The sequence below is a fragment of the Schistocerca americana genome, chromosome 9 (genome assembly GCF_021461395.2).
Source record: "Schistocerca americana isolate TAMUIC-IGC-003095 chromosome 9, iqSchAmer2.1, whole genome shotgun sequence".
NCBI classification, from domain to species: Eukaryota; Metazoa; Arthropoda; class Insecta; order Orthoptera; family Acrididae; genus Schistocerca; species Schistocerca americana.
The window spans coordinates 208,025,516-208,039,759 of NC_060127.1; the positions used below are offsets into that span (position 1 = coordinate 208,025,516).

General features: G+C 44.8%; 1 protein-coding gene across 1 annotated transcript in view; it reads right to left on the minus strand.

Annotated features, from left to right (window-relative positions):
* The window catches only part of LOC124550829 (dehydrogenase/reductase SDR family member 11-like), a 140,844-nt gene that overhangs the window by 111,363 nt on the left and 15,237 nt on the right, over nucleotides 1–14,244 (minus strand). The window contains exon 3 of the mRNA XM_047125555.1: nucleotides 12,167–12,296. Within this exon, the coding sequence (XP_046981511.1) occupies nucleotides 12,167–12,296 (130 nt within the window). The remainder of the gene's footprint in view (nucleotides 1–12,166; nucleotides 12,297–14,244) is intronic.

The following is a 14,244-nucleotide window of genomic DNA, read 5'->3' on the forward strand; positions in this document are numbered from 1 at the left end:
AATAAAAAATTCATACCAGCGGAACCGTGGTACATCCGTAAGAATCTGCTCGTCACTGCAATTGGGGCTACATGTTGCCCTATAGAATCCCACATGCAATGATCATCTAGAGAATGAGAACTAAACCATATTATGTTAGGATGTACTAAGTATGGTCCACGTCAGCATCAACTGTGTGGAAAACTCGCATAAAAGCAGATATCTGCACGGTTTTGAAGGTAACACCGTAATAGAACGTCACCTGCAAGAAGTGGACAGAAATCACGAACGCTTAAATATCGACATTTGTAAATTTATATGTGTGTATAATAACAGCTTCAAACCTCATTAAGGTTCGATTTGCAGCTGTCGCGTTCAGTGGGACGCAGAAGTATTAAGAAATTCATTCTATGCGCCTGCGACATCCCAATGCGGCAACACGCAGCATTCGGCTGTCCTGCCGTCACGCCTAAGTGCCTAGGGGTCCGTTACGGACTGGCACATTGCAAAGGAATGGCTCGGAAGGAGGAGAAATAACGTCGCGGAATGTCTCGCGGCAGTACGTACTTCACATTTAATGATCGGGAGCTGATATCAGGTGACCAGTCACCCTTGTTTCAAGAAGCCATCCGTTCCGCTCTTTGCTGCCACGCCGTGTGCTCCATTTAACTGCTTTCGTTGTTCCAAATTAATTTTGTTGAGTTTAGTTGTTGCTGATTTTTATTACATCGTTGTTGCTGGTTACTGTTGTTTCGTTGTTGCTGTTCATTTTTGCCGCTATTTCTTGTTATTGTTGTGAGGTAATGGGTGAGGTGTGGCGCTCTGAAAACATTCTAAGGTCGGAGTTGTTGTGGCCGCACGGGCTGCTCGGCAAGCAACCCAACCGCGTCGTGGCGAACATTAGCCGCAGCAAGAGGGGCAGCCACAGAGCGTGGTCCAGGCCGACCGCGTGGCTGCGAATTCCACGTAGACCCTGTGATGGGGACTGTGCTTTGCGTCGATGAAGGAGATTTGTACGCCGAGAATGCCAAAGATAGCGGACTTTGTGAAACCATAATGGCAGGCATTTCACAGTTCATGGAGAAATTAATAATAGCCAGAGGAATCATGAAACCTTGATAAGACACACGTACTTTACCATTATTTGCATGACAATTCTGATGGTGTAATCAGATTTTCAATATCTTTATTATTTTGAAGTTTAGTATCTGGATGTAAATTATACAAGTAACATCCAGCAACGAGTTTACAAAATCTAAACGGGTCAGCCGATTTTGTCGATCGACGTGTCTTTAGAAATCTGTTAGTGTAAACCTAAATTGGTATGAATTACAGGCATGTAACTTGAATAGTACATGACTTGCTGGAGGTCAAAGTGGCCGATTACTATTGATCGCGTCAGGCGATATGTACTCCACAGTTACACGAAAAAACGGTAGCAGAATGCCTGTAAATATATTTATTCGTCTACGTCTTTCCTTATATCCGATACATACTATTCATGAAGAAGTTGGCCAAATATTTACTCTGTTTTTGAAAGCACAGAGGCATTAGGCTACTGGCCTACTTTTGTTTCTATTCCATTGATATATGTTTATTTAACCTTTTCATGTATTTAACACGTTCGCTGCCATCGGCGTACCAGCGCACCCGGCCGATACTGGTTCACATGCCGTGGACGCTCCTGCGCGGAGAGAGACTCAGCTGTTGCGACGCACCACGGTTTAGTCGGGGTGCGGTTCGCGTTTTTTCCCTACAGTTTTTCTCCGTTGGGGGGCTGAAATTGGAAAACAATCGTGACACGGCGGGCCCTTCGGAACCTAATTCTTATGGGACACAATAAACGTAAAAAACTGACAGATGCAGAATTATTACGGATATCAGAAGAAAGCGATTCGGAAACGGAATTGGCCAGTGCGGAGGAGGGGTGGGAATCCAGCGAAGAGGATGACGGAGCCGAGTTTGCTTTAGATGATGCTGTAGAAATGCCTGCGACTCCAAACGACAGGGAAAGGGCAGAAGGAATGGTAACAAGTGGTGACGTAGCTGACACAAGTGTTGCATGGGAAGTGAGCCAGGTGGAATGGTAAACTACCCGTTTATAAAAAATGAGGAACTGCTAATTCAAGCAACGAGAAACACTCCCTTAGATTATTTTCGTCGTTTGCTGACGGACGAATTTCTATTGAAAGTTGTAGAAGGAACAAATCGAAACACAATTGAATTATTCCTTTCTGTGGGAACCAAAGAACAATCACGAATAAATTGTTGGAAAGATGTGACGGTTTGGGAATTGTTAGTGTTCTTAAGAGTTTTCCTGCACATGGGAAAAGTAAAGATGAGGAAGTTGCAGAACTATTGCAAAAAGGACCCTTTATTTCACGAGGAAGTAATTGCCGATAGTATTTCACGAAATCGTTTTCTTCTAGTACTATGTGCATTGCATTTTTCTGAAAATTCAAAACAGGGCGAACCAAAATCATCCGACAGGTTGTATAAAATACGTCATGTTATCAATTTTTCAATGAAAGGATGTGCCATGTGTATTACACTGGACGGGAACTGTCACTGGACGAATCAATGAACCTTTGGCGTGGAAGATTACTTTTCTGCCAATACATCAAAAGTAAAATTCACAAATATGCCATAAAGCTATATATTTTGACAACTCCCATTGGAATGGTCCTAAAATTCGCGGTATACATTGGCACGCTGGACGATTTATGAGGAAGAGGCCATGCGCAAAAAATTGCTCTTCATTTACTGGATGAAAAGTTGAATGCTGGTCACCACGTCTACATGGACAACTACTACAATAGCTTCGCATTGGTTAAGTTGCTTCTGGATAAGAAGACTCACTGCACGGGAACTCTGAGGGCGAATAGGAAGGATACACTCAAGGAAATGCACAAGGCAAAATTACGAAATGGTGAAGACGCTGCCAGATTTGTTGAAGCAGTTATGATAGGTAGGTGGCGTGATAAGAGGGAGGTTTGCTACATTTCTAATGAATTTACAAATGAAGTGGTTGAGGTTGAAAACAAAAGAAAGGAGAAGAAATCTAAGCCCTTGGCCATTGTAAACTACAATAAATTTATGTCGGGAGTTGATCGGCACGATCAGATGTTGTCATATTACTTCTCGGAACGAAAAACTATACGCTGGTACAAGAAACCTTTTATCCTCGTTATGGAAATGATGCTGACAAACGCACATGCCCTACACAATAAATATTCTGGCACAAAAATGCCCTTCCAAGAAATCAGACTCAATATTATAAGAGCACTATTGCCACAAAAGCAGGTATAACGGCCAATCAGAAATCCCCAACATGTTGTGGTAAAACGAGAATCAACTGGAAAATCAAAACCACTGAGAAAAAAGTGCAGATCATGCGCCAGCCGAGGACAACGAACAGACACGATTTACGAGTGCCGAAATTGCCCAAATAAAGCAGGGTATTGTTTGAATTGTTGTCTTATTCACCACCTCTAAAGGCAGATAGCACTTTCGTCGTTCTTTCATTTTTCGACAGTTATGTGTAGGTACTATTATTGAACTTTGTATTTATTTTATTTGTTTGAGAGTAATAGGTTAAGTTCTTGATTGATCCTTTCTGAGCTTTGAATACACTGTACTCCGGAAGTTTCTTCAAGATCTTGTGTTTGTTTTTGTTCTATAAGCATATCGTTTGTCAATAGGATGTTTCGTTTTATTTCTGAATATAAAATAAAAATGTGGTACTCTAAACTGTCACAATTTTCAGGAAAAATAAACGCGACGCACTAGCGCGTCCATGCCCATCCGCTACAGAACGTGGCCTGATACGCCACTGACACCTTAGTGCGCCCCAAAAAAAATTTGTTTCACAAGAGTAAATTTTATCATTTACTTATAAAATAAATACATTTAATATTATTTTAGCGATACAGTTTGAGATTCTATTAAAAAAATAATTGGTTACGTGGCAACGGAAGGCCAATTACAGTGGCAGTGAACGTGTTAATAAGCATGATATGGTTCAGTCGTAGGAATATTTACTTAATTTCAAGTTATTTAAATGTAAACCCAGTATTTCATATGTGTTTCAGTATGTTTGTGAGTGTGCATTGGCTTGGAGACATTGCGGGAGCGCTCTACCAATCACAGCGCTCGTTACTACGGGAGGCGACTGTATGGAAGTGGGGGAGGAGCATCGGGTGACGCGAGAGGACACGGAGGAGTGTTTGACGAGGAGGCGCCATGGCGGCCGCAGAAAGCACTTGGAGAGGGTTGAGCAGTTTGCGCGTGGTCGCGGGAGATACACTCCTGGAAATGGAAAAAAGAACACATTGACACCGGTGTGTCAGACCCACCATACTTGCTCCGGACACTGCGAGAGGGCTGTACAAGCAATGATCACACGCACGGCACAGCGGACACACCAGGAACCGCGGTGTTGGCCGTCGAATGGCGCTAGCTGCGCAGCATTTGTGCACCGCCGCCGTCAGTGTCAGCCAGTTTGCCGTGGCATACGGAGCTCCATCGCAGTCTTTAACACTGGTAGCATGCCGCGACAGCGTGCACGTGAACCGTATGTGCAGTTGACGGACTTTGAGCGAGGGCGTATAGTGGGCATGCGGGAGGCCGGGTGGACGTACCGCCGAATTGCTCAACACGTGGGGCGTGAGGTCTCCACAGTACATCGATGTTGTCGCCAGTGGTTGGCGGAAGGTGCACGTGCCCGTCGACCTGGGACCGGACCGCAGCGACGCACGGATGCACGCCAAGACCGTAGGATCCTACGCAGTGCCGTAGGGGACCGCACCGCCACTTCCCAGCAAATTAGGGACACTGTTGCTCCTGGGGTATCGGCGAGGACCATTCGCAACCGTCTCCATGAAGCTGGGCTACGGTCCCGCACACCGTTAGGCCGTCTTCCGCTCACGCCCCAAAATCGTGCAGCCCGCCTCCAGTGGTGTCGCGGCAGGCGTGAATGGAGGGGCGAATGGAGACGTGTCGTCTTCAGCGATGAGAGTCGCTTCTGCCTTGGTGCCAATGATGTCGTATGCGTGTTTGGCGCCGTGCAGGTGAGCACCACAATCAGGACTGCATACGACCGAGGCACACAGGGCCAACACCCGGCATCATGGTGAGGGGAGCGATCTCCTACACTGGCCGTACACCACTGGTGATCGTCGAGGGGACACTGAATAGTGCACGGTACATCCAAACCGTCATCGAACCCATCGTTCTACCATTCCTAGACCGGCAAGGGAACTTGCTGTTCCAACAGGACAATGTACGTCCGCATGTATCCCGTGCCACCCAACGTGCTCTAGAAGGTGTAAGTCAACTACCCTGGCCAGCAAGATCTCCGGATCTGTCCCCCATTGAGCATGTTTGGGACTGGATGAAGCGTCGTCTCACGCGGTCTGCACGTCCAGCACGAACGCTGGTCCAACTAAGGCGCCAGGTGGAAATGGCATGGCAAGCCGTTCCACAGGACTACATCCAGCATCTCTACGATCGTCTCCATGGGAGAATAGCAGCCTGCATTGCTGCGAAAGGTGGATATACACTGTACTCGTGTCGACATTGTGCATGCTCTGTTGCCTGTGTCTATGTGCCTGTGGTTCTGTCAGTGTGATCATGTGATGTATCTGACCCCAGGAATGTGTCAATAAAGTTTCCCCTTCCTGGGACAATGAATTCACGGTGTTCTTATTTCAATTTCCAGGAGTGTAGAAATATTTCGTTGTGCCGACTTCTGCACTTGTGAGATTACCGTGGCTCCTGCTGTGAAGACGTAGTATGAGTTTAGAAGTGAACATCTCACGAGCTGTGTTGTTGTTCATAACTAATTACATGAAGTAGGAATCTATTGTCTCCCTGTTAGTCAACTTATATTTTATTTAACTGCTGGACCATCGACACCAATAAGTGTTTTACAGTAATAAACGGCATTCTTAAAGGTGCTTCTGCTATTGTACTCATAATTTAAAGTAGTTAAAGTAGTACCTGAATATTTTATTTAATTGCAATATTTCATTTATAAATTTCCATGTTACGTTCAAAATTCGCAATAAAAAAAAATGGCTCTGAGCACTACGGGACTTAACATCTATGATCATCAGTCCCCTAGAACTTAGAACTACTTAAACCTAACTAACCTAAGGACATCACACAACACCCAGTCATCACGAAGCAGAGAAAATCCCTGACCCCGCCGGGAATCGAACCCGGGAACCCGGGCGTGAAATTCGCAATAAATTGCCGAGTGATAGGAACCTTCGACCGTTCGTTTCATGTGTGTATTAATATTGTATACTGTAGACTCAGCAGTATGTGGCATGTAATGCGGCAACTACGTATCCCAGCCCCTAGACAACGAAACCAGCCAAAACTTGAGGGCAACCATTAGTTTCTGTTTGAAAGCCCGTAAATTAGCATATGTCGGTGAACATGAGTGATTCGCACGATACTGTAATTGTCAGGAATGCATTCCTAGTTTCAAATGCGAAAGAACCTCTATGCCCATGTGAGGAAACTTGATGAAATTGAGGTACTATGTGTTGAAGAAAAGAAAAGGCAGTGAACTGTGTCTACAGTGCGGAATAACAGTTATGAGACGCAATTCATTAAAACGGCGTCACATAACGCTGCATGGAATTAAATTGGTCAAAAAGGGTCGAAAATGTCGCATTAGCTGCCCATATTGTTGTCTATCATTTCTCACCATGTTGTACTCAGAGAATATCTTCAAGAAAGCCATCCGAGAGAATTTGATAGAATTGCAGGTTTGTATTTTATATTTATTGTGTTAGTCACGTTTTAGTGAACTTTGTTGGTCCGATGTACATGACTTACGAATACTGTCTTAACATTTTCTTCAGGTTTTGAAGAGTGGGAAACTGCTTACAAACGAGTGAACCATGTTCGTTATATTATGAAGGGTTCGGGCCACAAGCGGCCAGAAAAACACGTCCAATGTTATCACTCAGAAGTGTGAGCACGAACAAAATAGCTAGCGCCTCCCATTTAGCATCAAAGTGATTATAATAGAAAACAAGAGCTTCCTAAAATGTTTTCCAAAACATGTGGGAGACACTCCAGATCTTGGAAGAACATTTATTCATGGGAATGAGAGAGCAGAGTAGGCAGGTACAAAGAGTAATACGACTCTCTCGCGCCATGCACGAAATTTTCAAATTCATTTGTCTGTGCAGACACTTGTCGTTGTTTTTTTCTGCAGGGTGTTCCTGTTGGACGAGTTCTGCAAGATGGAGGAAGTGCACGAATAGCAGCGGGTGTGGAGAGAATTCATCTTATTGAGAAAACAAATTTGCATAACATAAAAAGGGATTTTGATATTGCCTATGAAACGAAGAAACATGAAAATGATGCAGTGAGTGTGAAATTGTGGGTTGGAGAAATGAAGATAAAAAGTGATAACGCAGTAAGGTATCTTAAACAGCAAAAGCAGCTGGATGCAAAAGCAGCTGCATTCTAATTATCAAGATGAAAACTTAATTCATATTATAATGACGGACGTTCAGGCTGACAAACTTCTGAAGTGAGAAGAAGATAGAATATGTGTGAATGACACTCAAGGTTTGACTGCACATGATTTCCAGCTTTTTATTTATTATGGTTCTTGACAGATATGGTGCTGGAAAGGCAACTGCATTTTCAAAAAATGGTTCAAATGGCTATGAGCACTATGGGACAACTTCTGAGGTCATCAGTCCCCTAGAACTTAGAACTACTTAAACCTAACTAACCTGAGGACATCACAAACATCCATCCCCGAGGCAGGATTCGAACCTGCGACCGTAGCGGTCGCGCGGTTCCAGACTGTAGCGCCTAGAACCGCTCGGCCACTCCGGCCGGCAACTGCATTTTACTTTTCAAATAGGGGAGACATCTGCCCACTGAAAATGAACACACTTCATACGCCGTGATCGCAGTGTTCCAAGTGTGTTCATTTTCAACCATGTCGATCGCCTCGTAGAACAGCACGTGTACCTTGCAATTTGCTTACTGTGTTTTCGTTTCAAATACGTTAAGGAAAGAGTGGGTTCTGTAAACACCATTGTGTTTATGTCTGACTATGCTCCAGTTTTTGTAAATCATTATCAGCAGTAATTGGACCTGTGTCAATTCAGTTGCTGTGTTCTTAGCACATAACTTACAAGGGAACTGGTTTCAGAATCTAAGGAGAATTTATGGGTGTAGTGAGAAGAAATCACCAGTGTTTAGTTCAACTGCAGAGTGAACGGGATACGTATGGTTTTAGTAGTGTCCTGGAGAAAATGATGGAAATCTTATTGTATGGTCCAGACACTAGAATTTGGCAGGTACTTCCACAAGACCTACTGGCAATGATTGGGGAAGTTGAAGTATTGCTTTAGACACCGATTATTGATTGCTTGGAGTCCCTACATAAACGAATTAAATACAGTTACTTCTACATCTACATCCATACTCCGCAAGCCACCTGACGGTGTGTGCCGGAGGGTACCTTGAGTACCTCTATCGGTTCTCCCTTCTATTCCAGTCTCGTATTGTTAGTGGAAAGAAGGATTGTCGGTATGCTTCTGTGTGGGCTTTAATCTCTCTGATTTTATCCTCATGGTCTCTTCGCCAGATATACGTAGGAGGGAGCAATATACTGCTTGACTCCTCGGTGAAGGGACGTTCTCGAAACTTCAACAAAAGCCCGTACCGAGCTACTAAGCGTCTCTCCTGCAGTGTCTTCCACTGGAGTTTATCTACCATCTCCGTAACGCTTTCGCGATTACTAAATGATCCTGTAACGAAGCGCGCTGCTCTCCGTTGTATTTTCTCTATCTCTTCTATCAACCCTATCTGGTACGGATCCCGCTCTGCTGAGCAGTATTCAAGCAGTGGGCGAACAAGCGTACTGTAACCTACTTCCTTTGTTTTCGGATTGCATTTCCTTAGGATTCTTCCAATGAATCTCAGTCTGGCATCTGCTTTACCGACGATCAACTTTATATGATCATTCCATTTTGAATCACTCCTAATGCGTACTCCCAGATGATTTATGGAATTAACTGCTTCCAGTTGCTGACCTGCTATATTGTAGCTAAATGATAAGGGATCTTTCTTTCTATGTATTCGCAGCACATTACACTTGTTTACATTGAGATTCAATTGCCATTCCCTGCACCATGCGTCAATTCGCTGCAGATCCTTCTGCATTTCAATACAATTTTCCATTGTTACAACCTCTCGATATGCCACAGCATCATCCGTAAAAAGCCTCAGTGAACTTCCGATGTCATCCACAAGGTCATTCATGTATACTGTGAACAGCAACGGTCCTACGACACTCCCCTGCGGCACACCTGAAATCATTCTTACTTCGGAGGACTTCTCTCCATTGAGAATGACATGCTGCGTTCTGTTATCGAGGAACTCCTCAATCCAATCACACAATTGGTCTGATAGTCCATATGCTCTTACTTTGTTCACTAAACGACTGTGGGGAACTGTATCGAACGCCTTGCGGAAGTAAAGAAACACGGCATCTACCTGGGAACCCGTGTCTATGGCCCTCTGAGTCTCGTGGACGAATAGCGCGAGCTGGGTTTCACACGACCGTCTTTTTCGAAACCCATGCTGATTCCTACAGAGTAAATTTCTAGTCTCCAGAAAAGTCATTATACTCGAACATAATACGTGTTCCAAAATTCTACAACTGATCGACGTTAGAGATATAGGTCTATAGTTCTGCACATCTATTCGACGTCCCTTCTTGAAAACGGGGATGACCTGTGCCCTTTTCCAATCCTTTGGAACGCTACGCTCTTCTAGAGACCTACGGTACACCGCTGCAAGAAGGGGGGCAAGTTCCTTCGCGTACTCTGTGTAAAATTGAACTGGTATCCCATCAGGTCCAGAGGCCTTTCCTCTTTTGAGCGATTTTAATTGTTTCTCTATCCCTCTGTCGTCTATTTCGATATCTACCATTTTGTCATCTGTGCGACAATCTAGAGAAGGAACTACAGTGCAGTCTTCCTCTGTGAAACAGCTTTGGAAAAAGACATTTATTATTTCGGCCTTTAGTCTGTCATCCTCTGTTTCAGTACCATTGTGGTCACAGAGCGTCTGGACATTTTGTTTTGATCCACTTACCGCTTTGACATAAGACCAAAATTTCTTAGGATCTTCTGCCAAGTCAGTACACAGAACTTTACTTTCGAATTCATTGAACGCGTCTCGCATAGCCCTCCTCACACTACATTTCGCTTCGGGTAATTTTTGTTTGTCTGCAAGGCTTTGGCTACGTTTATGTTTGCTGTGAAGTTCCCCTTGCTTCCGCAGTAGTTTTCTAACTCGGTTCTTGTTCCACGGCAGCTCTTTTCCATCTCTTACGATCTTGCTTGGCACATACTCATCTAACGCATATTGTACGATGGTTTTGAACGTTGTCCACTGATCCTCAACACTATCTGTACTTGAGACAAAAGTTTTGTGTTTAGCCGTCAGGTACTCTGTAATCTGCTTTTTGTCACTCTTGCTAAACAGAAAAATCTTCCTACCTTTTTTAATATTTCTATTTACGGCTGAAATCATCGATGCACTAACCGCTTTATGATCGCTCATTCCCTGTTCTGCGTTAACTGTTTCAAATAGTTCGGGTATGTTTGTCACCAGAAGGTCTAATATGTTATCGCCACGAGTCGGTTCTCTGTTTAACTGCTCAAGGTAGTTTTCAGATAAAGCACTAAAATGATTTCACTGGATTCTTTGTCCCTACCACCCGTTATGAACGTTTGAGTCTCCCAGTCTATATCCGGCAAATTAAAATCTCCACCCAGAACTATAACACGGTGGGGAAACCTACTCGAAATATTTTCCAAATTATGCTTCACGTGCTCAGCCACAACAGCTGCTGAGCCAGGGGGCCTATAGAGACATCCAAATACCATGTCTGAGCCTGCTTTAACTGTGACCTTCACCCAAATTATTTCACTTTTCGGATCTCCGTCAATTTCCTTCGATACTATTGCACTTTTTTATCGCTATAAACACGCCTCCCCCTTCACAGTCCAGCCTGTCTCTGCGATATGCATTCCAATCTGAGTTTAGAATTTCATTTCTGTTTACGGTTTCAGCCAACTTTCTGTCCCTAGTACTATGTGGGCATTGTGACCGTTTATTAATGAGAGCAGTTCTGGGACCATTCTATAGACGCTCCTGCAGTTTACTATTAGCACATTAATATCGTTATTCCCTGTTGAATTTTTCCTACTCCTACCTTGCCGCGCACATTGGAAGCGTGTATTCGACATCGCCATACTGGCGTATCACCCGGCGTGATGGTATGGGGTGCCATTGATTACACGTCTCGGTTACCTCTTGTTCGCACTGACGCCACTTTGAACAGTGGACATTACATTTCAGATGTGTGTGGACAATAGATTTCAGATGTGTTACGACCCGTGGCTGTACCTTTCATTTGATCCCTGCGAAACCCTACGTTTCGGCAGGATAATGGACGACCGCATGTTGCAGGTCCTGTACGGGCCTTTCTGGATACAGAAAATGTTCAACTGCAGCCCTGGTTAGCACATTCTCCAGATCTCTCACCAACTGAAAACGTCTGGTCAATGGTGGGCGAGCAACTGGCTCATCACAATACGCCAGCCACTACTCCTGATCAACTGTGGTATCGTGTTGAAGCTGCATGGGCAGCTGTAGCTCTACACGCCATCCAAGCTCTGTTTGACTCAATGCCGTTATTGCGGCCAGAGGTGGTTGTTCTGGGTACTGATTTCTCAGGATCTATGCACCCAAATTGCGTGAAAATTTAATGACAGGTCAGTTCTAGTATAATATATTTGTCCAATGAATACCCGTTTACTATCTGCATTTCTTCTTGGTGTAGCAATTTTAATGGCCAGTAGTGTATTTGTGGGAGTGATGTGGAAGTGGATGACGATATTGACACAGATTGTTACGAGGGTGTCAAAGTGATGGGGGATGTTGATGACAAGATGCATATGGGAGTGAGTGTGGATGTACACGAACATCTGGATGTGGGAATGGATGTGAATATGGGTAGCAGGGCAACAAATACTCTCCGCCGTACACTGTTTAACAGTTAGTGGAATGGGGGTACACGTACAGATGGTACTAGGACGGTATAGAGTGGCGAGGCGCTGAGCTGCAGTACCTGCTGACGAGCACCACTTGTCCGTCGGCGAGGTGCCGGCGGCGCATCGAAGCCACGGCCTCCCTGGTGCAGAGGCAGAGCGCCACCACGTTCACGTCCAGCAGGCGCCGCCACTCGGCCGGGGAACCGTCTGGAACACAGACGACGGGTCGTGCAGTCTCCAGTTACCATACAGTACATACACTGAATAGCCAATGAAACTGGTACACCTGCTTAATATCGTGTAGGGCCTTCCGCGGGCACGCAGAACTGCCGCAAAACGACGTGCCATGGACTCGACTGGTGTCTGAAGTAGTGCTGGGGGGGATTGACAGCATGCATCCCGCAGGGCTGTCCATAAATCCGTAAGAGTACGAGGGCGTGGAGATCTCTTCAGAACAGCACGTTGCGAGGCATCCCAGATATGCCCAATAATGTTCATGTCTGCGGAGTATGGTGGCCAGCGGAAGCGTTTAAACTCAGAATAGTGTTCCTGGAGCCACTCTGTAGCAATTCTAAACGTATGGGGTGGCGCACAGACCTGCTGGAATAGCTCAAGTCCTTCGGAATGCACAGTGGACGTCAATGTATGCAGGTGATCAGACAGGATGTTTACTTATGTGTCACATGTCTGAGTCTTATCTGGACGTATAAGGGCCCATATTACTCCAACTGCACACGCCCAATACCATTGCAGAGCCTCCACCAGCTTGAACAGTCTCCTGATGACATGCACGGTCCACGGATTCATGAGGTTGTCTCCATACCCGTACACGCCCATCCGCTCTATACAATTTGAAACGAGACTCGTCCGACCAGGCAACGTGTTTACAGTCATCAACAGTCCAGCGTCAGTTGAGTTTATTATCTTTTCTTGTCTTGTTGTTTTCCGAATTCGCGGGGCGAGTGGCAGTTGACGTTTGCTCGGGCTACCTGCTGAGACGCCGCGAGGTACGAGAGGGGAAGCAACCACGTATATGTGGAGTTGGTTGTACGCGGTCTGCCGGTTCAGGATGGAGAATACGTGTTGGCTGGCTGCCTGTCTGCTCTCCTGATTTTGCTCGCCGTGCCTTGCGACCGCCTAGCCTGGGTTGCTGCCTGGTGTATCCTACACGAACCACACCGGACGTCCAGGAGAAGTTAAGCAGCCTTGTGTTTCTTTTAAAGAAAAGGAGCAAATGTGTAAGACTTTTGTAACCAATTTTGGTGTCCTCTTAAGTGTGGCCTTAGCGTTTACACTGCCTGTGGGGAGAGATAATTCTTTTAAATTTAAATAGTTGGGGTTCCTTGTCCTTTATAATCTTTTGGTGGTTTTATTTGAATTTTCTCTTTCGGGTTCCTTCCTTGTGCTTGGTTAAATGTTTACTTGTATAGCGGGAAGCGACTCCTCGTTAAAACTCGGAGACGGTGTTTGATGTTACTGCCGCCTCCGGCATTCGTCTTTTCAATTAAGTGTTGTCATCGCTTCGAGCGACCTCGTGTCACTCTTCGTTAATTAATGCTGGTTTATGTGTACTTAATTTTGAATTGGCGATTTGAATTAATATTTCGGAGCGCAGTATAGCACTAAGGCAACCTCACTGTATACCACCTTGTGCCCCGGTCTAGTACCTCAGTTTTTAGTGGCACGAGTGAGCTCCACTACCGGTTTTACTGATGTGCTCCCTTCAAAATCTTGTCTTACATACAGTTGCACCATGTGTGTCTGGGAGCACAGAAATGAGGTTTAGTGTGGGCTCAGTGCTAGTCAGTCAATGGAATCTTCATTTTGGCATGGCTTTCACTGAAGTGTGTGAGTGGAGCGTCGTGTGATTGATTTGTTATTCATTTAATTACTGTAAGTTTGTTTATTTAATGGGGAGCAAGACATTTAAAGACTGTTGGTATTTACTTCCCTAGTTGCTCAGTGTTGCTAATTCGTTCCAAATCGCCTACTACCTATTCAATGGCAAGGCTGTTTATTAGTTGGTTACTGTGAGTACAAATTCACGCCATTTTTTGTTACCGAAATTGTTGAGGTGTCTGTGTCGTGATTCAGTCACTAGCTACGTGTTTGAGCTAAATTGATATAAACCTTACATTGCCTTCTTAAAATTTGT